This window comes from Erythrolamprus reginae, chromosome 1, assembly GCF_031021105.1.
Source record: "Erythrolamprus reginae isolate rEryReg1 chromosome 1, rEryReg1.hap1, whole genome shotgun sequence".
NCBI classification, from domain to species: Eukaryota; Metazoa; Chordata; class Lepidosauria; order Squamata; family Dipsadidae; genus Erythrolamprus; species Erythrolamprus reginae.
In genome coordinates, this window is record NC_091950.1 from 348,622,215 (window position 1) to 348,648,121 (window position 25,907).

The 25,907-nt window shown below is 41.1% G+C and overlaps 1 protein-coding gene across 5 annotated transcripts in view; it reads left to right on the plus strand.

The window, feature by feature from the left end:
- The window catches only part of LOC139157445 (uncharacterized), a 92,658-nt gene that overhangs the window by 60,164 nt on the left and 6,587 nt on the right, over positions 1 to 25,907 (plus strand). For 3 of the 5 annotated variants that reach the window (XM_070734217.1, XM_070734219.1, XM_070734221.1), the window contains 10 exons: positions 2,795 to 2,972; positions 3,974 to 4,120; positions 7,178 to 7,555; positions 10,655 to 12,469; positions 14,508 to 14,588; positions 17,109 to 17,195; positions 18,159 to 18,253; positions 19,735 to 19,820; positions 22,005 to 22,071; positions 22,888 to 23,033. In XM_070734217.1, the coding sequence (XP_070590318.1) occupies positions 2,795 to 2,972; positions 3,974 to 4,120; positions 7,178 to 7,555; positions 10,655 to 12,469; positions 14,508 to 14,588; positions 17,109 to 17,195; positions 18,159 to 18,253; positions 19,735 to 19,820; positions 22,005 to 22,071; positions 22,888 to 23,033 (3,080 nt within the window). The remainder of the gene's footprint in view (positions 1 to 2,794; positions 2,973 to 3,973; positions 4,121 to 7,177; positions 7,556 to 10,654; positions 12,470 to 14,507; positions 14,589 to 17,108; positions 17,196 to 18,158; positions 18,254 to 19,734; positions 19,821 to 22,004; positions 22,072 to 22,887; positions 23,034 to 25,907) is intronic. The other 2 variants (XM_070734218.1, XM_070734220.1) reach the window with 1 other exon arrangement.

Genomic DNA, 25,907 nt, shown 5'->3' on the forward strand with positions numbered 1-25,907 from the left:
TTTTTCTCAATCTTCACAAAAAAATTCTGGAATTAAAATTAGTAAATATAATGATTGTTGGTGATTATAACGTGATAATTAATAAAAAAAACTAGACTATAAAGGCTCTAAAGCCAAATCTAGAAAACAATTACCATCAACCTTTGAAGATTTATGTACAGACTTTGCACTACAAGATATCTGGCATTATTATAACCCAGATCGCTCATATTATACATTTTTCTCCAATCCTCACAAATTGTGGTCATGTATAGACATGATTTGGTCTACTCCAGAAATTATTAATGAAACTACACAGATTCAAATACTTCCGAATACATGGGCAGATCACAACCCCATAATGTTGAAATTAAGATTCCCAACAAATTTCTACTTTCGTAGATGGTCTATGAATCAAGCAGTTCTCAATGAAAAAGATTTTCAAAATTTAATTCAAAATGAAATTCAGATCTTTCTTGAAACTAATCATGATGGAACAACAACAACACAAAACTTATGGGACACCCTAAAAGCTTACATAAAAGGCATCTATATTTCTTATACAGCCAAAAAAGCAAATTTTAATTCCATCATTTGGAGGTGAAGATGTTTTCTTTGTGAAAAGGGTGGCTCAGTTTTTCTCAATGGGCACTGGAGGCCCAATCTGCTGGAGGCTAGTAAGAAAAACTGAGGCTGCTTTCTATCTCTAAGAACAGATTTCTCCATTTCTCCTTTGGAGAAATATAATATTCTACTTCTTTTAATATTCCCAAAATATTTTATTCTCTAGAAGAAAGGGGGAGCTTCCCACAATTTTCTTACAATTAGCCAGTGAAGGGCTACCAAAAATTTTACTACCACACTGTGGGTGTGGCGTATGTAGGATCCTCTGCATTTTCTTTCAACATCTTTCAGTGCAAATTGGGTGCTCCGGGGTGGAGCTCCATTTTCACTACCCCACTGTGTCCGTCTCCCCCCACCCCCCAGTCCGGGCAGTAGCACACCCCTGCATATAGCTTTCTAGCTAGTCTTATTTTCTTTGTACTTTTTATACTTCAGCAAGAATGCATCTTGCTCCTAGAGAAATCTTGGGCAGGCCTTGACATTTTAAAATAAATTAAAGATCAGAATCAGGAAATAGTCCTATTATTATTTTTTAAAAAATTAGACTTTCCTTAGCCTCCAAACTGTTTTGTTACCAATCACGTTTGTGAGATGTTTTTGTTTTGAAGAGAATTCCATTAGCTTCTTAAATCTATTTCAGTCCTAGGCATAGTTCTCTACAGCAAGTATTTCTTGATATCGCATTGCGTGCAGTCTGAATGTAAATTATCACAGTTGACAAACTTGCTGGGAAGTTGCCATTGGCTACAGATTTCCTTTATATATCTTTATTGAGCAAAATACGCATGCAAATATTTTAGTGTTGTCAAGTATGATGACCTGTATGTCAGTTCCTTGCTAACTTTTAAACAATAGTGGGAGAAGCTGACATTGTTTTTACATCTTTAATATTTCCTGAGTAGACTTTGAGACAAGGTAATGGAAAGTGTTTCCAAGCCTTGCCAAGAAAACTGAATGGAAATGTCCATGTAAGTCAATAGGTGTCCAGCACAACTTGAAGGTGATTTGGCGGGATTGAGGGAAGTGCTTGCTATTTTAATTATGAACCACAGGCAGAGAAATTCTGCCATCTAGTGACCCAGATGCAGAATTAGATATCCAGTGCAATTCTTGGCTCCTAATAACTAATGTTCTGCCTGTAGTTAGGTGAATATTCTATGGCTTTGTTGGCAGTGCAGAACAAAGATGGGTGGGCTTCAGATCTGACTAGTGCGTTTCATTTTTTAAATTGAAACTTGAAGACACACTAACAAAACCCTGGTGTAAAAGATATGCATTTAGAGTTAAGGAATAAGTTGCCCACAAGCATCTTCTGAGCAGGGGTGAAATTCAACATTTTCCCCTACTGGTTCTGTGGGCATGGCTTGGTGGGCATTGCAGGGGAAGGATACCAGAGGTGGGTTCCTACTGGTGCAATCTGGTGCGCCACTCCAATTGCATAATTTTGGCGCAACAGCTCCAATGATGTCTTTGCCAGTCCATGTGTGCCACCATCTTTTTTTTCTAACTTTCCGTGATTTTTTTCGGCCCTCTGAGCATGCACAAAAGGAAAATCATCCCTCTGCGCATGTGCAGAAGCAAAATCACGCTTCTGCACAGGGGAAGTGTATGTGTAAAACATCACAATGCCGATTCAGCGCGCCAGTAGGAAGGTAAGAGGAACCTGCCCCTTAAGGATACTGCAAAATCTCCATTCCCACCCCACTCTTGGGGGGGAAATATTGCAAAATCTCCATTCCCACCCCACTCTTGGGGGGAAAATATTGCAAAATTTCCATTCCCACCCCACTCTGGGGCCAGCCAGAGGTGGTATTTGCTAGTTTTCCAAACTACTCAAAATTTCTGCTACTGGTTCTCCAGAACCTGCTGTATTTCACTCCTGCTTCTGAACCTAAGAATATATTTTGAGTACCAGGGTTGCATTAAACATGCAGCATTTCATGTCCGCTAACCCACCCACCCCACTATTACTTCCAGGTTTCCTCATTCAGCAGACGAATGTTGGTGTACAAAGTTTTGTTATTGTTGCTGCCGCTATTCTAACATCATCCAGAAATCTACCTTTTGGTTTTAGTAGACCTTCCTTCCACTTCTGCAATGGAGAGTTAAATTTCTTAAATATTTAGGCTGGTATGAAGACCTATTTCTTCTGGCTGTATTCACAAGTGTCCTTTTACCTTTGATTTTCTAGCTCTTGGACAGAGGACACCCGGGCACAAATTTTCTCAGAGAATCTGAATGCCCAGGGTCTTCCTGAAGCCCCCTGGGAGAATCTGAAGAATAGCATGGAGGCTAAATTGAAGGAGTTTGAAGAGTTGGCAGCATCTGGGTGGGAGCTGGTTGCTGAAGAGCACTATTTGAGTAAAACAGTAAGTGTGAAAGACTAGGGATATAAATATCCCACAGGCTGTCAGTGGAACGATCATTTAGCTAATTTAGGAATCAGTATTTAAGCCCAGAAGAAGATCATGGTAGCTTTTCACATATGCATGTCTTTATGAATTAGGGGCTCAGAGCAGCTAATGGCTTTCTGTAGATAATGGTTTTTATAGATTTCTCAAGGCTGCTCTTAATTACCGATATCGTTTACGCCATTAAACAGCCCCCTCCTGGGCATTAGCTTCATCCAGTAGCAAATGCTTTTCAGTTAGATAGCCTGTATTGATAGGCACAAATGGTTTAAAAATCTGGGGAAAGAGAGATAATGTGTAATTATAGATTATATACAATTCACACCTTTGGAAGCATTTTTTCACATAAAGAAATTCAGTGAGCAAATATTTTATACATTTAAAAAACCCCATAGTATTGTTTAGAGCAGTGGTTTTCAAAGTGGACTGTACCACCCCCTGGGAGCAGTGGGATGACTTAGGGGAGCGCTAAGAGGCAAGGGGGCAGAGAGGGAGGGAGGGAGAAAGAAAGAAGGAAGGAAAGAAAGAAAGAGAGAAATAAAGAAAGAAAAGGAAGGAAGGTAACAGGACTGAGGTGACTGGACAAATAAGTAGGATATAATAATTAAACTCTTCGATTAAGAGACAATGTGGGACGAGGATGCAAGATTCTATAAAATATGAAAAGTAATGTATAAATTATGTAAACTAATAACAACATACATACTGTATATAGGTGTAGATCTGTGTAGAAATGTCATGATGTTTTAAATGAAAAAACTAATAAAGAAATTAAAAATAATAATAATAGTTAAACTAATAATAGCTAAACTCTAAAAAAGGAGAAATACAAATCTATATTAATCTAACTGGCATGCTTAAGAATATGGAAACCACATGGAAATAGTTTCAGAGATATTGTAATATGGCATTTCAGGTGGGCTTTTTCCTCTCCTCTTTCACACTTGTTCTGCTTTTAGATAAAAGAGCGAATGGAGGAGCTACAGAACATGCTGGGATGGGTGATGGTACGATATCAAGCACAGTGTTCTCCAAGGGACCCTGGAAACAAGAATGATGAGCGAGAGACGCTGGATAGCACGCTAAACATGCCTCAGAACCCACAAGTTAGTATGCTTCTTCTGTGCCTTTGTTACAAATAGGAACTTTTATTCATGGCCTGGGGAAAAAAGGGAGACGGTATTGCACAACCAAGGGGGTGGATTGAAGTTTCCTTATTATTTACGGTAACTTCATTATCTTTTTCTTTGATTTGTATCTCTGGATGGGTACGTGTGTAAATTAGAGAAATATCTCTCTAATTTATTGATGGAAAATAAATTAGAATTTATTGATTATAAATTCTACCATCAATATTGAATCTGCAGCTAATGTATCTGATTTTTATCCATGCCATCAGCTGACTGCTTATACATGAGAACATAGAACATCTCAAGGAGGGGGGGATTCATTTTGTGTCTTCAGTCTTTTAAATTGGCAAAAGCAAACTTCTGGGAACCCTGACAATGAAAACAATTGTGGCATAAAAGTATTCCTGATTTAATTGCAAAAACATTGTCTAGACAAGGGGTAGGCATAATTGGCTCTTCTATGACATGTGGACTTCAACTCCCAGTATTCTTGAGCTAGTATGATTGGCTCAGGAATTCTGGGGGTTGAAGTCCACAAGTCATAGAAGAGCCAACTTTGCCTAGGCCTGGGTTAGGGCAATCATATCTTGTATCTCCAGTATTCCTCCAGAACCAACTTTGCCTATCTCTGGTCTAGACCAGCAATTTATTGTTTGCTAAAATGCATGTTCTGATTTAATATTCCTTTTAATAGGCTCCACCAACCAAAGCACCTATGTAGGCAAAGGGGTGAGATAACAGGAGAACAATTTGGATTTAGGCTTGTGTTTGGATCAGTTTAATGGGCTCATAGTGTGAAGTGAATCAACCTATTCTTCATAATCTGGAATTATGATGAAAGTCAAGTGTAGCACCAGCAGGGTTCAGGATTCTTAAACAACCGAATTCTGTTGCTTTGGCAACAGCTTCTAATTCTAGGACTTATAAAGTACCAGTCCACACTATTTTGCCCAAAGGATATGCGTAGCTCTCTTAAAAATAGAATATGGATATTCTATGTCTCATTGGTGTGCTTACATCCTTTTAAAAATTGCTGCTGTAGAAAAAGTACAGGAGCTACCATATTTTTTGTAGTATAAGACGCACCTTTTCCCTCTCTAAAAGAGTCTGAAAATGTGGGTGCATCTTATACGCCAAATGTAGCTTTTACCAAGCCTTTTTAGCCCTAACAAGGTGCTAATGCAATCTTCCGTGCTTTGCGAGCTAAGCGATCTTCCCTTTGCCTGCTTCTTTCATAGCTGCTCACTCAGACAATCAGATGAGCCTTTTTCCAGCCCTAACGAGGTGATAACAATGAATCAATCTTCCGTTCTTTGCTCGTGAAGCCTTTGCCTGATTTTCTCAATTGTTTCTCTCTAAAGAGCAAGAGAAGTGAAATGTTTTAGAAACTGTATTTATCCCCTTCCAGGAGATAAAAGCAAGCACGTAGGCTCAAAAGCAGAAAACTATTGTGCTGAAGCTGACCAGACAAAAGACTAGCCAGATGAATACCTGGTAGACAGATTATTTTTTCCCTATTTTCCTCCCTCAAAACAAAGTTGTGTCTTATGCTCCAGTGCATATTATACTCCAAAAAATATGGTAATCGCCAAGGTCCTATGTTATTGCCTTCTTCCCCTTGCAACTTAATTTATTCTGGTCTCTTAAAATCTTGAGGAACCAGAGGATTGTAGATCTCTTACCTTTTCTTCAGGACCCTCAGCTTGCCTGGACTTATTAAGACTTGGAAGGAGATAATATTTCTTTTTTAAAGAAGAAAGCTCCCTGGACCAGCCTTGGATAGCACCATTAGAGGGTTGAGAAGGAGGGTTAGACTGAGACATTGTCAAGATAGCATTGAAGAAGTATATATTGTATATAGCTATATTAAGGTCTTTAAATAACCATCATTTTGCCTCCCATACTCCCATTTCTTAATCTGATTCCTTTCAAGAAAAACAACAACCATGTCCTATATCTATTTGCTATTTTTCTCCAGTGTGGGAGTTTTATGTTATTTATTTGTTTGTTTGTCAAACATGTACAAGATGGTGGGTGTTTGTATAAACATAACATAAGCAAAGAAGTACAGATAAATGAAGACAATAAGACAGGAAGACAGGAACGATAGGTACAGTGGTGCTCTTATGCACGCCCCCTTTTCCCCCCCATTTTCTGAATTAAGATTTGCTGTGCTTATTTTACGTATATTTTTGCACTTTCAGAATTGAAACCTTCCAAGAATCAATACAACAGTTTTCTGTATGGTCTCCATTCGTATCATATTTAACTAAAATACTTACCATCAGTATAGATTTTCAGTTGCTGGCACGTAGGTGGGGTTCGTCCTGAAAAAATTCAGCACAGGAGATTTAGGCAGACAGTCTAGTTTCATATATAAGGCACTTGTTCACTTGAGTGCAGGGTCTCCAAATTTGCCGCAGATGTGCCCAGCCGGTCTTCTGCCTCCTATGTGTGAATCAACATAGAATGAAGAATCAAAACTGTCCTTTCCCCAGATGATCTCTAGTTTTCTGAATAGGTCATGATCTTATGCCCAGTTAATAGTAGAGAAGCCTGTACAGTCAAGAAGGAAGTACAGTGGTATCTCTACCTACAAACACCTCTATTTACGAAGTTTTCTAGATAAGAACGGGTGATCAAGATTCTTTTTGCCTCTTCTGAAGAACCAATTTCCACTTACAAACCCGAGCCTCCGAAACTGTAACCGGAAAAGGCCTCTCTAGGAATCTCCTGGGATGAAACAGGGCTGGGAAAGCTGGGGAGAAGCCTCTGTGGGGCCTCTCTAGGAATCTCCTGTGGTTTCCCCAATCGCAAGCATTATTTGCTTTTACATTGATTCCTATGGGAAAAATTGCTTCTTCTTACAAACTTTTCTACTTAAGAAGCTGGTCACGGAATGAATTAAGTTCATAAGTAGAGGTACCACTGTAGATCCCAGTTTAGAGGAAATAACAATGCTCACCAAGCTAAAGGAAGAAAATTAGCAAATTGCCCACTGCAGCTTATTTATTATCTTTTCTTACTCCCTAGAGTGAACTCAATTCTAGAGCTGATGTGACTGAAACAGATGGTATCCTGAACTCTAAGGTGTTAACAAAATGTTCACCAGATTGCCATAAACAACCGAAAGAACCGATCTCCACTGCATTTGCACTAAATGTTCTTCCAAGGTACAAGCAGAGCTTGGAAGAGTCAGGAAATGGTTTACCCTTCGAGGCAGATGTCCCTAAGGGAACGCTGGTTCTAGAACCCTCAGAGACCCCAGTTTTACTTGTGCCACAAGCATCCCCTGGCAGTTTGGGTAGCACAGTGAGCTTGATCCTGAACATTGAAAAGGAGGGGGAGAAAAATCCTGCAGGAAGCCAGACAACATCATCACCAACTGTAGGACAAGAGACTTCACATAAGGTAAGGCATTTCCTTGCCAAATTGTTATGCTTAATTGCCATTGCAACACTAGAGCAGGGTTTCTCAACCTTGGGAAACTTTAAGGTGTTGGGACTTCAGTTCCCAGAATTCACTAACCAGCGTGAATTTTGGGAGTTGAAGTCCCACACATCGTAAAAGGTCCACAATCTGAGATGCACTGTTTTAAAGCTGTTGGGTATTTTGATTATTATTAATATTAGCAGAGTTCGGCTGGCTTAATTTGCAGCGGAGTTAGCATGGCAAGAAATAACACGTGGTTCAGAATCCCATTTGTTAGCAATGAATGATCACTCCGTCATAAAGATGAAAAAATACAATCTTTACTTACAATTACTGTATGTTGATTCATGCAATTACAAATTGCAGGCAGATAAGCTTATATTCCAGTCCATATTAATAACTTCTGGATGGTCCCATGTGTGAGGATGGCTTTGGATTTCATCTCACACATGTGTCCTCAGCCGATTACAATGGAGCACACAGGAGGTGGACAAGGAAGGGTCATCAAGGCGAAAAGAGGATCAGAAGAGGGGGGGAGCATCTATTCTGCAGAAGTTTATATAGTCTGCGGAGTACCTGCCCCTTTTGGTCATCAAAAGGTGACACACTGGTCAGTTAATTGCAACTTGACCATAGAGATGTGTTTACAAGACATTGCAAGCATGTAGTAGAGTGGTTAAACCCAACAAAAGCAACGGGAGGCAAAAATTTCTAATGTGAGGAAATTCCAAACTAAGAATGTGAAGTAGGGGAGCACCTAACAACAGTGGGAAATTTGGAAGTTCATTACTAAGCAATAGTATATTAATATGCAGTATGGATCACGGAAGCTAGTTTTGTTTTTTGCTTCTTGCATAAACAGCTGCCCTACATACATCTGGCACAATCTTTTTATGTGGCTCCAACTGACTTTCTGCACCTTCAATTCTCTGCTGGCTGTTGTAGCTTATCATTACTTCTCCTTCACTTTCCATTTTTGTTTCTTTCCTAATATCCAGCTCTCTGAAATTAAACCCTCAGCCTGTAAAACATTTTGGAAACGTTGCCAGGGAATTTTAGAAAATACTTTGGGTAGTTTAAAGAGAAAGAAAAGGCTGTGCCATCAGCATGCAAAAGAGGTAAAATTGCTGTGATGTAGGAATGAGGGAGTGAAGAACCAGGGATGCATGTTAGAGCACATGGCTGCATGTTGCAAGCTCTTTTACTAACTAGCTCATTGCTATTCCTCATAGTTAACTTCTGCATTGATTCACAATTGTCACATCCATGCTCGGAATCAGGCAGACACCTTTAGCAAGGGTATAATGCAGGGGTGGGCTTCAAAAATTTTAGCAAGGGGTTCTCTATCTGGTTGCTGGATGGGCATGGCCTAGTCTACCTCCTGCACCACAATGGAGGGGGGAACGTTTTTGCCTTCCTAGGGCTCCAGAGGCTTTCCTTGAGTTTCTGGGAGGGCAAAAACGGCCTCTCCAGGCTCCAGAGACCTTCGGGAGGCCAGAAACAGGACTGTTTCCGGCCTTCCCACACTTCTGGCAGGCCTGGCAGGCCTGTTTTTCACCCTCCCCGACCCTCTGCACGCACCCTGCACTTATTTGCATTCAAAATGGGCCATGTGGGGACTCCTGTGAGGGGCAGGGTGGATGGGGCCAGCCAGAAGTGGGATTGGGGTGTTCTCCGAACTGCACAGAGTCTACGGAGAGGGGCGGCAAATAATAATAATAATAATAATAATAATAATAATAATAATAATAATAATAATAATAATAATACCTAGAGGTTCTCCATGTGAACCCCAGGAGCACACCCCTAGAACAATGTATGAAGGTGTGAATACATTAAAGCTGCATTAAAGTGTCCATCTCATATCCTATGTCCTATCAAAATTGTTCCCATAGAACTTTAAATAGCGATAGCACTTAGACTCATATACCACTTCACAGGGCTTTAACACCATCTTTAAGCAGTTTACAGAGTCAGCTTATTGCTCCCAACAATCTGAGTCCTCATTTTACCCACCTCGGAAGAATGGAAGGCTGAGTCAACCTTGAGCCATTCAGGATTGAAGGAATCGAACTTCAATGCAATTTTGCAGAATTAGTCTGCAATACTGCATTCTAACCACTGCTCTTAAATATGTTGTATTTTATCCAAGCTCTCTGCATATGCTGTACTTGTTCTCCTCCATATCTTGCCTCTTCAATAATTGACCAAAGGACAAAATTGAAGCCGACACAGTTTCTGCTGTTAGTGTCTACATTTATGAAGGTTCTCTGTTCTGTATAACTATTGAAAATGCTGGACTGGAGTCACCTGTGCAGACTTGCAAATGGACAGAAGATATACTGGGACAAAATTACAACAGTATGTAATTTAGATCTCACTATGAAGGAGTAAATGGATTTGCAAAGGAAAAAGAATCAGGAAATGACTTCTGTAGTATGTGGAATTTTGAGCTAAGATATGGACAGGAGGAAATATTTTATTTTTGGGAAATGGCCAAACCTCTTTCAGCTGATCCTAACTTAACTCATTAAATGTTTTTAATACTCTGTTGATAGTTTGGATATTGGAATGAATTGAGAAAGGGTAGCACATAATCTATATCAAAATGCTTTGAGATGCATTTAATAATGGTTCCTCTACATTTAAGTTCAGTCTAATATTTGTTTGTTTGTTTGTTTGTTTGTTTGTTTGATTGATTGATTGATTTGTATGCCACCCCTCTCCGTAGACTCGGGGCGGCATACAAATCCAATAAATTAATATTGCCTCCCTTCCTGAAAAGCCTGGAATAATAAAATAAAACGAAGTAAACTAGAATAGCTAGAGTTTCAGTTGGCAAGAACATTAATAAACCTGAAGTGCATTGTCCATTTTGGGAGGTTGCATGAACGGGTCTTTCAAATGAAGAGTGGATAAAAATTTGGCAGATGATAGCATGTGTCAGTGCATGCCGTTAGATAAGGTCTTACGAATGCAAAGTTTGCTACTGTGCTATCCTAAATATTTGGCTTAGACTCCAGCAGCTTCATGCAGTTCAGAGATGCTCTTTACTTCTTTTCTTACCATGTTTTACAGGTGAGCACCTATCTGCATGTAAAGGAGAAAGATGGATGTAGAAATCAGGACTCCGACTTTGGAAATTCAGCCCTCAGATCAGAATCCGTTAAGCAAGTGCTTCCCGGGGTTCCTTCTTCTCCATTTTCCAGGGCAGAATGGAGCAAAGCAGCCTCGCATACTTTCCCCAAAATTAGTTCTAGCTGCTCCCCAAAAGGCCCAAAGGGAAAAACCAAAGCAATGGCAGGAGATATTCAACGCCTCACTTTGCAAAGGATCCTAGGAACAAAAACAAATGATTTTCAAGGAGGAAAGCATAGTATGAGTAACACTTGGCCACTTAGATGCACCCAGAGGGTGCCAGTCGTGCAGGCATTGCCTTTACCACAAAGAGAGCCGATGGATTATGTGAAGAGTCCACTAGAATCGGCTATTGATGTGGAATGTGATTTACCCAGAGAAACATCTGGAAAGTGCATATTCCTGAAACAAAACCCAAGTCTCCATAGCCACCACTCACCCACAGAAAAGAAGAACGCGTGTCAGCATCTGTCCCTGGGATCTGTTTTGAGCCTGGAGCTTCCCAAGGACCTCAGTGCTCTTAGAAATGTCCATGATGTTGTCAAGGTAGCAAGGGAAGAGAGAGCAGAAAGGAAGGTAGAAAAGCAGGTGGACCAAAGGGCCCAAAGGAGAACAGAAGAGACAAAATCGCACGAAACTGGTATCAGCCTAGAAAAGGAAACCATTAGAGGACAACGAGAAATGCGTTCAAAGCCCACGAGAGCAGAAGATGTTTCTCATAAGCTCCCCACGTCTAAGAAAGGTGCTTGGTTTGAAGAAGTGAACCTCAACCCAGGTAGGCAGAAAACTTATTCTGTTGCTTCTGGTGAAGAGGTGAAGCTGCATCCTACCAGTCAAACCAATTCCAGTGATGGATTTTTTGATTTCAAGCAGAATAAGCCCTCTCATACCAGTGTATTGCATGAGCAGATAGGTTTGGAGTGGGATAAACTAGTTGCCTCGCCGAGTAGCTCCAAACAGAAGCAAGTAAGAGATGTAGATGACAAGAGAGCCAAAATTCAAGAAGCTTTGAGGTTGAAACTGAAGCCTTCCTCTGCTGAATCTGCAAGCAACCCTGATTTGGTTTCTGGTCTCACCAGAATTAAAGATCCTTTAGTGAATGAGGCATCAGGAAAAGAAAACGCCCAGTGCTCTGAAGAAAGCATTTCAAGACACCCACCTTCATTCCTGCACTTGGGAAACAAATCCCCAACCCAGCCTTCGAAGCCTGATTGTGAGTTGGGCTGTGAGGAAGATACTCTGAGTAGTAACCCAGATCTCTGCCCTATTAATTTGAATCCATGGGTAGAGGTAACCAAAGGAACAAAGTTACAAGGCAAGGCAGCAGACGTCCGTCACCCTGCTCACGAGATGTTTGAAGAAGAGGAAGAAGAGCTACAGGCCATATGGAATAATATGGAGAAGCATAAAAAAGGGTCAGATGTCCCCGATGACCCGGGAAGAAAGATGGACAAAGAACAAAGTCTGGGCAGCTCAGGTGGAAAACTTCTCCTGACATCTGCAGATAATTGGTTGGTGGCCAAATTCAAGCTCCCCACTTCTGCTGAAATGTTGCAGAATCCAGAAGGAGGAAGAGGGGCCGGTCTTGGGGTTGACAAGAGGAAAAACAGACCCAATCAATGTAGCAAAGCAGATATACCTTTTTGCCAGGAGCTTAATAAAGAGGCAGCGTCTTCACCCGGAGAATTGTCACTGCAAAAAATATATCCGGCAGATCAACAGAAATTGCAAGAAGAAAGCAAAAGTGTTAGCAAGGTTAGAATTTTTGGCTTTCAAGGGGAGGGTTAGAAAAAACTATTAGAAACTTGGTTTTATCTACAATTTAAATTTTTGCGGTTCTTTTTCAAATATCCCCAAAAAGAATCAATAGATTTATCTGCCCGCTAATGCAAAACTCATATTTTTTTTCCTGTAGATTGCTATCAATACTGAGCCTTGCAGGTGTGTGTGAGTGTAATACTCATTAAATATCAGTCAATTTGGCCAATTCCATGTAGCTGGAAGATAATAAGATGGTAGACAAGCACACCTGGAATTTGTATAATTAAAAGTCAGTAGATATTCTCAGTCATCCAGGCCATGGTTGTCCCAGAGGTGCTTTTTCAGGAGGCAACTGAACTTCTTTATTTTTCTTTGAAGCCCTTTTGCGTCTTATCCAAAAAGCTGCTTTAGCTCTGACAGGATAGTGGGGAATGGAAGGATTTACAGTGGTACCTCGGTTCTCGAATGCCTCGTACATTTCGGATACCGAACAAAATTTTCAGCAAAAATTTCCTTCTGTATCCGAACAAAAATTCGGATACCGAACAGCCACAGAAAATTTTGTTAATTATCCAAAATGTTACCGCCAGGGGCGACTGCAATCCCAGCAGCTTCGGGGGGGCTCCTTTCCTCAATGCTTCGTCTTGATACCTGTAGGCAGCTGCACCAACTTTCTGCTTCCCGGCGGTGGCAACTGCGGCGGCTTCCCTTCGAGGAGCAACAGCGCTGGGAACATCACGTGATGAAGGGAAGCCGCCAGAGCCATCTCAGCAGTTGCCGCCGCTCCAGCTGCTTCCCTTCATTACGTGACGTTCCCGGCGCTGTTGCTACTCGAAGGGAAGCTGCCGCCGTTGCCGCCGCCAAGGAGAAAATTGGTGCAGCTGCCTACAGGTAACAAGATGAAGCACTGAGGAAAGGAGCCCCCCGAAGCTGCCGGGATTGCAGCCGCCCCCACCCTTCCTGCAGCTTGGAGCGCTTAGACTATAGAGCTCCTCAGATTTTTTATCCCATAGGAAATAAAGAAAATAGATTTAATTGGTTCCCAGTGAGTCAACAGGGGCTTGGAACCAATTAAATCCATTTCCATTATTTCCTATGTGATAAATTAATTCGGTACTCGACCAAATCAGTTCTCGACCACACTTCTGGAACGACCTGTGTTCGAGAACCGAGGTACCACTGTATATTCCTTGCCAACAGCTGGTAATTTGCATCCTTTTAGAAGATTGTTGAGGCACTTGCAGGTTTATCTGTGTCCTCAGGGTCACCTGAGCAGTGCTAATGGTGCTATATAACCATTAGTAGTGCTAATGGTTAGCACTACTCAGATGACCCTAAGGACACAGATAACAATAGCAATAGCATTTAAACAAAGTGCTCTACAGCCCTCTCTAAGCAGTTTACAGAGAGTAAGCATATCGCCCTCAACAATTTCATTTTACTGACCTTGGAAGGATGGAAGGCTGAGTCAACCTTGAACCTACTGAGATTCCATCTGCCAAACTGCTGGCAGAAGGTGATCAGCGAAAGTAGCTTGCAGGACTGCACTCTTAACAACTGCACCACCAAGGCTCTTACTCCAAGTATTTTAACAATCCTCTAAAAGGATGCAAATTACCAGCTCTCTGCAAGCAATATAAATCCTTCCATTCCCCACCATCCAGTCAGAGTTGAAGAAGCTTCTTGGATGAGAAGTGAAACATCTTCAAAGAGAAAAAAAGAAGTCCAGTTGCCTCCTGAAAAAGCACCTTTGGGAATCTGGAATCTGCTTACTTGAAAAAAATGAAGCTAAAGTTAGTGTTGTTGCAAGTTTGGCCACAAAACATTCTCCCACCCTTTTGCTACATTTTGGGGGAAAGTGATTTTAAAAATGCCACATGTTCCTTTACAGGAGATTTTTTTTAAAAAATGTTTTCAGGAGACTTTACGGAGGGGGCGACATACAAATCTAATAAATTGTTGTTGTTGCTGTAGTTGTTGTTGTTGCTGTTGTTGTTATTATTATTATTATTATTTGTTCGTCTTTTTCTAGACTCTTCCCAGTAAATTGGAACTTCAGATGATGGAAGGGCCTCTGGAAAGAAAGAACCTGTTGCAGGCAGGGGGCAGAAAGGTATTTATATTGGAAAAAATGAAACATATGTTAATTTCTTTTTACTTCTTGCTACTGCTTGTCTACAGGTCCAAACAACCACTGATTAGCAATAAATTGCCACATTGAAACAAATTAATCTAGTGCAGTGGTGGCGAACCTATGGCACGCTTGCAGGGATAGGCTACTACCCGGACAGAGGGGGGCAGAATGCAGTGGGGTAGCGAAAATGGAGCTCCACCCCAGAGCACCCAATTTGCACTGAAAGATGTTGAAAGAAAATGCAGGGCATCCTGCATAAGCCACGTCCACAGTAGTAAAAATTTTGGTAGCCCTTCACTGCACGTGTGCTACAGGTGGTACATGGAGCCATATCTGAGGGCATGCGAGGTGTTGCCCTATGTCAGCTCCAGCGCGCTGGCCAGCTGGTCAGCTGATTTTTGGCCTTTTCTGCCATTTTTGCTCTCCCCAGGCTTTAGAAAAATCTCCTGAACCCTGAACTTCCATCTGGGCTGTTTGGCTGTTTTTCACCATCCCCAGGCTTCAGGAGTCTGGAGGCTTCAATAAGGCCTGTGCGCACATGTGAGGGAGCAGTGCAGGGGCAGTGCGCATGCCTGGGGGGGAGGGCATTGCATTATGGGCTTGGACACGCAGATGCATACTAGCATACGTGCACCCTTTTGACACCCGAGCCAAAAAAGGTTCGCCATCACTGATCTAGTGTCATGGTGATATATTGTCAATAAGTAACATTGATGCAGCTCCCAATGTTTTTCCTGTGAGATTATTTATTTATTGATTTGATTTGATTTGATTTGATTTGATTTGATTTGATTTGATTTGTATGCCGTCCCTCTCCGTAGACTCGGGGCGGCTAACAACAACAATGAAACAACATGTAACAAACCTAATATTTAAAATAATTTTTAAAACCCTTATTTAAAAAAAAACAACCAAACATACACGCAAACATACCATTCATAAATTGTATAGGCCTAAGGGGAAGGGAATATCTCAGTTCCACCATGCCTGACAACAAAGAAGCTTACGAAAGGCGAGGAGCGTGGGGGCAATTCTGATCTCTGGCGGGAGTTGGTTCCAGAGGGTCGGGGCCGCCACAGAAAAAGGCTCTTTCCCTGGGTCCCACCAAACGACATTGTTTAGTCGACAGGACCTGGAGAAGCCCAACTCTGGGGGGCCTAACTGGTCATTCATTCATTCATTCATTCAATTTTTTTAAAATGCCGCCCTTCTCCTTAGACTCAGGGCGGCTTACAACAAGTTAGCAGTAGCACTTTTTAACAGAGCCAGCATATTTCCCCCACAATCCAGGTCCTTATTTTACCCACCTCGGAAGGATGGAAGGCTGAGTCAACCTTGAGCCGGTGGTGAGGTTTGAACCGCTGACCTACAGATCTAAAGTCAGCTTCAGTGGCCTGCAGTACAGCACTCTGCCCACTGCGCCACCTCGGCTCATTAGTAACTAACATTGATGCAGCTCCCAATGTTTTTCAGTGAGATGATTCAGGGCAAGTATAATCCACAGTTTGTCAGCTAAAATAAAGTTAAAAGATAGTTTGACTCGAGCATATGTGTGGGTGGGTGGGGAATTATTACCAGGGAATCACCCATACTTTATTTGCCTGGTGCTAATTATGTAGTGAGGGATGCGGTGGCTCAGTGGCTAAGACGCTGAGCTTGTTGATGGAAAGGTCGGCAGTTCAGCAGTTCAAATCCCTAGTGCTGCATAGTGGAGTGAGCTCCCGTTACTTCTCTCCACTAAGCAGTTCGAAAGCATGTAAAAATGCAAGTGAAAAAATAGGGACCACCTTTGGTGGGAAGGTAACAGCGTTCCGTGTGCCTTTGGTATTTAGACATATCAGCCACATGACCACGGAGATATATTTGGACAGTGCTTGCTCTTCAGCTTTGAAACGGAGATTAGCACCGCCCCCTAGAGTCGGGAATGAGTAGCACATATGTGTGAGGGGAACCTTTACTTCTACCTTAATTATGTAGCCTTTTCATGCCCTAATGCTTTTGGACATTAGTTGTTTTTCTTGGCCCAGGATTTAAGAAAGCGTTTATAGGTAGTCCTCAACTTATTACCACAATTTCCATTGCTAAGTTCCTGGTTTTATGACATTTTTGCCATGGTTGTTAAGCAAATCACTATAACTTCTGTGAATCACATGGTCATTGAGTGAATCCAACCTCTCCCATTGACTTTGCATGTTGGAGGCCAACTGGGAAAGTCACAAAGGATGATCTCAATATCATAAATATATGATGGTAGCCAAGCACCCATATTATGGTTACATGATTGTGCGAATGCTGTGAAGGTTATAAGTGCCAGGACAGGTCATAACTCATTTTTTTCAGTGCCTTGTAACTTTGGTCATTAAATGAATAGTTGTAAGCCTAGGATTACCTGTATTCCAAAAGCAAGTATGGACATAAGAGGTTTCCTTATTGTGCTGCTTCATGTGCAGATCAGTCTTTATCTGTTGTAGATCTGACCTTGGATTTTTGTTCTTTCAGGCAAATAGTCGCTCCTGGAACACATTTCATACAGTTCTGATGAGGCAGACTTTGTGTTTTTACCAGGACAAGAAAGATACCCTCAAGGTAATGGCTGGTGAAAGAGAGAAAGAAAAAAACACAAAATGAAATGATTGATTGATTACCATAAATGCCATCATGTCTTTTTCTACTCCTAGAAATCACATTGATATATTTTCTCCCCGAGAAATGGAGCAAGTGCAATATAAAAAAGTCTGTGCCAAATATTTAACAATGTTGTTCTTTTTTTAAAAAAAATCTGCTTGAATTTGTTCTCCATCATTTCTATATCCTATATAATCCTTCGCCTAATAATTTGTGCATGGACAAGGTCATTAAGTATATCGACATGAAAACACTTTATACTGTTTTTGTTGACTGAGTTTTAGAAATAAACTGCATTTTTGCCAAAACTAAACTTTAAATGACGTGTATCCTAGAACAGTCATAAAGTGTAACAAAATATAAATTATCCATAGGTGCATTGAAAACTGAGCTTAAATGGTAATTATAAATGGCACTGATTTAAAACTTGCAAAATTTTCATAGAACAGAAGCATCTGAATAGGCTCTCTTAATATAATGACATTGATCCATCAAGTAAGAAGAATGAATATGATCACAAGGAGGTCCTTGCATTTTACGTTGCGTCTATCAGAGGTCTCCAAACTTTAAGACTTGTGGACTTCAACTCCCAGAATTCCCCAGCCAATTCTGGAAGTTGAAGTCCACAAGTCTTAAAAGCGGCCAAGGTTGGAGAGCCCTGGCCAAAATCAACAGAAATGGAGAAACAGAATCCTGGATCATTCCTTTCTTCAGTTTGCCATTTAAAATAGTCCCTTTCTCAAGCTTTTCCTTGGTTAAATACGTACTAGTTTACTTCTTTGATAGCCATAGCTAAACCTTCAGAACCTTTACCCTATTCCAGGAAGAAGAATATTTATTTAACTGAAATTACTATTACATGGTGGCTTAGTTAGAAGCAATATTTTCAAGTGTGGGGACTTTATGTTTGTCTTCTTTGCATAGCAGAGCTCTGTGATGGCCTTACCATTAAATCTGTCTGGAGCTGTTTGCACCCTGGAAACAGAATATACCAAAAAGAGCAATTGTTTCACGTTACAGTGAGTAGCATCGATTTTTCCATTCCTGTATGAGATATCTGGAAGCATTTGCCACTTTCAGATATAGGTGCTGTTCCAAAATTTGGAAATTTTCATTCTCTGACTGAACGTTTGGAACAGATATTGTCCTTTATATAATTTTTGTAGATATCCCAATATGCCAACAGTGGAACATATTCACTGTGTTCAGTTGATGAGGAAGGGCACATGCAGTTTGTCGTATCTCTGCTCCCCATCAGATTTCTAGGACAATCCATAATGGCAATGAATTTCCTAAAGAGAGCAGAATCAATTTCTTTTCAGAATTCCAGCACGGATTGTTTCTTCTTCACTTACAACTTTCAGTCATTCTCAGTAATGTTTAAGGTGGATAAGTTATTTCTACCTGTAACTTATGTTTTAATTCCCACTGAAATACTTCACTGGAATGTGGCCAGCTATCATCTAATAGTTCTATTGACAGGTGTCTTAGGAAGTCCTGGAAAGTATACTGCTCAAAAAAATAAAGGGGACACTCAAATAACACATCCTAGATCTGAATGAATGAAATATTCTCATTGAATACTTTGTTCTGTACAAAGTTGAATGTGCACAACGGCATGTGAAATTGATTGTCAATCAGTGTTGCTTCCTAAATGGACAGTTTGATTTTACAGAAGTTTGATTTACTTGGAGTTATATTGTGTTGTTTAAGTGTTCCCTTTATTGTTTTGAGCAGTATACTTTATGGAGAACAGGAAACTATTCTATGGAGTTTTCTAGACCGCTTTCCAAAATTATTCTTTATGACACCATATGCAGAGGAAATGGGAGTGGCCTTGACAGATAGGAGGAAGAGCCACTACCAAGACAATAGTCAGAGAAAAAAGAATTGAGTCCAGAGCAGAAAAGTATCCGAAGTAAGCATCTCAGACCAGACCCTTGCTAGATCTCATAAAGGGTCAGAAGAAAAATATATACAGTGTTCCTTCGATTTTTGCGGGGGATGCGTTCCAAGATCACCCGCGAAAGTCGAATTTCCGCGAAGTAGAGATGCGGAAGTAAATACACTATTTTTGGCTATGAACAGTATCACAAGCCTTCCCTTAGCACTTTAAACCCCTAAATTGAAATTTCCCATTCTCTTAGCAACCATTTAGATTATTATTCACCCTGTTTATTTATTAAAGTTTATTTAAAAAAATATTTATTAAAGGCAAACAAAAGTTTGGCAATGACATACGATGTCATCGGGCAGGAAAAAACATGGTATAGGGAAAAACCCATGAAGTATTTTTTTAATTAATATTTTTGAAAAACCGTGGTATAGACTTTTCGCGAAGTTTGAACCCGCGAAAATCGAGGGAACACTGTATTCAGAATTTAAGATTTTGTTACTACAGCTTTGCAATAAGTAGTACTGATTTATTTAACAAGGAAATCTTAATCTAGGCTAGCTTGAAGTCTGATCCCATAATACTTTTTCTCTCACACACATCTAGGTTGAATAATGGCTCAAAGTATCTTCTCAGAGCTCCAACTGAACCACTAATGAAAGAATGGGTTACAAAATTACAGCAAAACTCAGGTAAGATTGAAAGGAGAAGTTCCTGAGGATTGGAGAATGGCCAGTGTTGTGCCTATCCACAAGAAGGGCAGTAGAGAAGAAGCTGGTAACTACAGGCCAGTTAGCTTGACATCAGTTGTAGTTAAAATGATGGAGACTCTACTCAAAAAGAGGATAAATCAGCACCTAAAAAACAATAACTTATTGGACCCAAATCAGCATGGCTTTACTGAAGGCAAATCATGTCAGACTAATCTCATTGATTTCTTTGACTATGTCACAAAGGTGTTGGATCAAGGTGGTGCCGTGGATATTGCCTACCTGGATTTCAGCAAAGCCTTTGATAGGGTTCCACATAAAGAGCTGATAGATAAATTAGTGAAGATTGGACTTAATCCCTGGATAGTTCAATGGATTTGCAGCTGGCTGAAGCGTAGACATCAGAGAGTTATTGTTACCGGCGAGTATTCTGAGCAGAATCAGGTTACAAGCGGTGTGCCACAAGGGTCTGTTCTGGGTCCTATTCTTTTTAATATGTTTGTGAGTGACATAGGAGAAGGTTTGGTAGGGAAGGTTTGCCTATTTGCCGATGACTCTAAAGTGTGCAATAGGGTTGATATTCCTGGAGGCGTCTGTAATATGGTAAATGATTTAGCTTTACTAGATAAATGGTCAAAGCAATGGAAACTGCAGTTTAATGTTTCCAAATGTAAAATAATGCACTTGGGGAAAAGGAACCCTCAATCTGGTATTGTATTGGCAGTTCTGTGTTAGCAAATACTTCAGAAGAAAAGGATTTAGGAGTAGTGATTTCTGACAGTCTCACAATGGGTGAACAGTGCAGTCAGGCGGTAGGGAAAGCAAGTAGGATGCTTGGCTGCATAGCTAGAGGTATAACAAGCAGGAAGAGGGAGATTATGATCCCGCTATATATAATGCTGGTGAGACCACATTTGGAATACTGTGTTCAGTTCTGGAGACCTCACCTACAAAAAGATATTGACAAAATTGAACAGGTCCAAAGACAGGCTACAAGAATGGTGGAAGGTCTTAAGCATAAAACGTATCAGGAGAGACTTAATGAACTCAATCTGTATAGTCTGGAGGACAAAAGGAAAAGGGGGGACATGATCGAAACATTTAAATATATTAAAGGGTTAAATAAGGTCCAGGAGGGAAATGTTTTTAATAGGAAAGTGAACACAAGAACAAGGGGACACAATCTGAAGTTAGTTGTGGGAAAGATCAAAAGCAACATGAGAAAATATTATTTTACTGAAAGAGTAGTAGATCCTTGGAACAAACTTCCAGCAGACGTGGTAGATAAATCCACAGTAACTGAATTTAAACATGCCTGGGATAAACATATATCCATCCTAAGATAAAATACAGAAAATAGTATAAGGGCAGACTAGATGGACCATGAGGTCTTTTTCTGCTGTCAGACTTCTATGTTTCTATGTTTCTATATAGCCTTGGGTGGGGTAGTGAAAATGGAGCTCCACCCCAGAGCACCCAATTTGCACTGAAAGATGTTGAAACAAATCACAGGGCGTCCTGCGTAAGCTATGCCAACAGCGTGGTAGTAAAAATTTTGGTAGCCCTTCACTGAATATAGCCCATGGTATAATGGTTAGGTCTAAGCGGGGAAAAGTCTGGACATTTTACAGCAACTTTTATCTTCTCATTGAACCTGGGTCAAACCTAGGATCATAAAATGGGTTAATCTTAATATTTTAGGGAAAATTGACTAAAATTTTGGGATTTATTTGCGGGAAGCTGAAGCTAAAACAAAATGATCTCCTAGTCTCAGTTCCTTTTGTGTAAGTCTTCGGAGAGGGGCGGCATACAAATCTAATTAATAATAATAATAATAATAATAATAATAATAACAACAACAACAACAACAACAACAGTACAACAACAGTGGCTTGTACATTGGTTACTGTTCACATGCCATGTTTGAGCTGAATGATACAAGTAAAGAGGAATGAAAGTGCTTTAAAGTTCATGTTTTCATTCCTCTCTGTTCATCGGAGAATCTATAGCACTCTGTTCTTTCTTGCTTTTCTTTTTGTTTCTTTGAAGTGTGTGAAGTAGACTTTGGCCATAGGTTTTCTTGGCTATGAGCCCACTTCTTAAACTACTTGCATGGTTTTATTTTAAAATGTGATGTCTGAAATTGCTGCTCTGATATTTCCCAAGGTTTACCTGAAGTGGATTTCTTCCCATCATCTTCCCAGCCTGCTCAAGGAGTGACCTCTGCGGTTAGGTAAGTAGTTCAAGCAACTCAGCTACAATACAGATTTGCAAGAGGAGAGTTCAAAAAGTTTTTGAGAATTCACAAACTGATACTCCTATAAATATTTTGGCACCTTTTAAAAATACAATACTGTATCAAGAAACCGAGACTATCCAGGCTCTGGAATTCCTAAATGTAAAATTACGGCCTTGCTAGCTGGACTGATGGAGATTGCAGTCTATCACATCTGGAGAAACTAGATTAATAGCAGTTTAATATTTGGAAATGCATCTTGTTCAAGTTGAGATTATTAATGTAGTTTCCTTGCTTTTTCTTCTGGTGTGATTGTCTAGCCTCTCCATTATTAGAGGCATCCCTTATGCCTACTTATTAACATGCAGTATGCTGGTTTATTTTCAGCCACATAGAAACTATCAGTGGGCGATATGAAATTAAGTGACATATCCTAAAGTGGTACCTATGAATAAATCAGCTCAGTTTGCTTTATGGAAAAGACAATCTCCAACTAAACACTGCCTGAAATATGCAGCAGAATTCTGTGTAAATTTGGATTTATTTTATTTATTTATTACTAAATAATACAACATGTTAGCAATAGCACTTTTTAACAGAGCCAGCATATTGCCCCCACAACCCAGGTTCTCATTTTACCCACCTCGGAAGGAGGGAAGGCTGAGTCAACCTTGAGCCGGTGATGAGATTTGAACTGCTGACTTGCAGATCTACAGTCAGCTTCAGTGGCCTGCAGTACAGCACTCTCCCACCCCGGCTCTCCTAATTTGATTCATATTTCCTATTTCCACCCCATCCACTCCTTTCTTTTAGTGCAATTCCTGGCCAAGGAGTTTCCCACTTCCAGAGCTTTCAGAAAAAGCTTCCAACTAAGAGACAAGAAATCAGATTTCTGCCCAAGTCAAGTGTAAAGCTGCAGTTGCCTTACAGTACTCATAATCAACCACTGGATGCAACAGGTAAGTATATGAAAACTGACTGCAGATTTTCAAGAGCATTTTCCTGACTTGACCTCAGTAGTTTATTATTGTAGTATCAGCTGATCAAGAACCTGGGCTTCTATGGACCCTGAACTAAATATGGTTGGGTCTAGTAGATAATTGTATGGGACAAGTACAGGCCTAATTAGGAATCCCCCAAAATATGACTAAAGGAAATAGTAATGAACTACAGTAGTACCTCTAGATACGAGCTGCTCCACATGCGAGTATTCCAAGATACGAGCCACGAGGGGAGAGAAATTTCTTTTCGAGACCCGAGCTCAAATTCGGGATACGAGCCGAGCGTCCACTAGGTGGCGCAAGAATCCTTGCTTCTGGTTATCTCGGAGGGGAAAAACAAAGTCTAAAGCCATTTGTTCCAGATACGAGTTGTTCGACATACAAGCTCCCTTCTGAAACGAATTAAACTCGTATCTAGATGTTCTACTGTATTTCTGTATTGCTGCAAGAAATCCATATAGTCACCAGAAGTCGATTTTGATCTGAAAGACGCTACCTTTAGTACAGTAATACCGCTATAGTTATAGTTTATAGTGTATTAGATTTGTATGCCGCCCCTCTCCGAAGACTCGGGGCGGCTCACAGCATAACAGTAATACAATACATTACAAATCTAATAATAAAAAGTTAAATTCATTTAAGAAGGCATTAAAAACATAATAAAACCCCTAACTATTCAACCTAAGGCCAAAAACATAATAAAACAGGGGGAAAGATGGTAATTATCCCCACGCCTGGCGACAAAAGTGGGTCTTCAGCATTTTACGGAAGAGGAGGAGGGGGGGCTATTCGAATCTATACTACCCAAAAATATAAATTCTTTAAATAATATGTAGTAAACTGTTCCTCTCATCTCAATTGAAGTCACCATAAGAGAGCATCCTTCAAAAATTACTGCTGTAGAGCAGCGTTTCCCAACCGGTGTGCCGCGGCACACTAGTGTGCCGCGAGACACGGCTAGGAAGAAGGAGAGCTCCATTCTTCGCGCCTTTTTCCCGCCTTCCTTATTTGGGGCCCAGCGGGAGAGCGCCGAAAACCGCAGCATCGAGCAGGAGCCGGGGGACAGCTGCGAGCGGGAGCCCCAGGACGGAAGTACCGGCAGCGCCCCGCCCAGCTGGAGCTTCCCTGGCATCGGCGGCAAGTGTCCTTTGTGGCCCGGCGGGAGGGCACTGGCGTTAAGAGCGGGGGAGTGGCTGCAGCGGCCGCAGGCAGTCGCGGGGAGATGGCGGCGGCGAGAGGGAGCTCCAGGCGGCGGCGAGAGGGAGCTCTCTCACTCTCTCTCTCAGCTGACTGCAAGCGGGAGCCCTGACGGTGGCGGTTGGACGTGCTGCTGGATGCCGTACATGCTGGCGCTGTGGGCCTGGCATATACGGTGTCCAGCAGCACGTCCAGCTGCCGCCGTCAGGGCTCCCGCTTGCAGTCAGCTGAGAAAGAGAGAGAAAGAAAGAGAGACATATAAGAGAGGCAGAGAGAGAGAGAAAGAGAGACATAGCAAGAGAGGCAGAGAAAGAGAGACAGAACAAGAAAGAGAGACAGCAAGAGAGGCAGAGAAAGAGAGATAGAGAAAGAGAGACATAGCAAGAGAGGCAGAGAGAGAGAAAAAGAAAGAGAGACAGCAAGAGAAAAAGAGAGACTTAGCAAGAGAGGCAGAGAGAGAAAGAGAAAGAAAAAGAAAGAGAGACATAGCAAGAGAGACAGAGAGAGAGAAAGAGAGAGAAAGAAAGAGAGATAGCAAGAGAGGCAAAGAGAAAGAAAGAGACATATAGCAAGACAGTGAAAGAGAGAGAGAGAGCAAGAGAGAGAGAAAAAAGCAAGAAAGAGATAGCAAGAGAGACAGAGAGAGAGAAAGCAAGGGAGAGAGAAAGACATAGAGGAAGGGAAGAAGGGAGAGAGAAAGAGAGCAAAAAAGAGAGAAAGAAAGAAAGAAAGAGGGATGGAGAGAGAGAAAGAAGGGAAGGAAGGAAAAGAGAGAAAGAGGGAGAAATAGAGCGAAAGGGAGGAAGAGAGAGGGGGTTTTTGTCCAAAATTTCTTTAGCCCGCCCCCCCCCCTCCTTTCAATGTTCCCCAGGATTTTGAAAATATGAATAATGTGCCGCGGCTCAAAAAAGGTTAGGAAACACTGCTGTACAGGACAGGTAAGAACTAATGACATAGAATCCATTCAAGCGCCTTCTTAATTTATTTTGGACTTCTGAAATCTTGGGAGAAACTGGCCAAGGCAGCGGAAATGACCATTTCTACACAACCTTTTGCTGGACTGAACTAAATGGTCAAAGGAAATCTAATGAAACAAAAGTTTTTCCTCCAAGGAAGAGATATGTATGGGATATGAACAAATCTCTAAATTTAATTGCTGACAGCTAGAGAGAAACAGAGCTTCTATCTGCAATAGCACTTAGACTTACATACCACTTCACAGTGCTTTGCAGCCCTCTGTAAACTGATTATAGAATCAACATTTTGCCCTCTGTACTAAGTCAGAATGTGGATCATTTTGATTTGGCTTTATATGTTGTGTAAAGATAGCTAATCATATTTAACCAAATTGTGGCTTATCACAGTCTTTCCCTCTCATACACATGCAAACCATCCTACAAATACATGTTCTAAGCTTAGTTCGTGGTCCCCATCACAGCAAAGCAGTTTCTAGTGGTTCGCCCCGGTTCGGGTGTACCATAATGGCAGTGGCAGGAGGCCCTACCCACCTGTGCATATGTCATCACGGATGCTCTGTGCATACAGATCTCCAAACTGGTAGCAAAGATAAGTGAAACCCATTACTGCAGCAAAGGTTACATCTGTGTTAAAGTTAATATGCTGACATTGATCCCG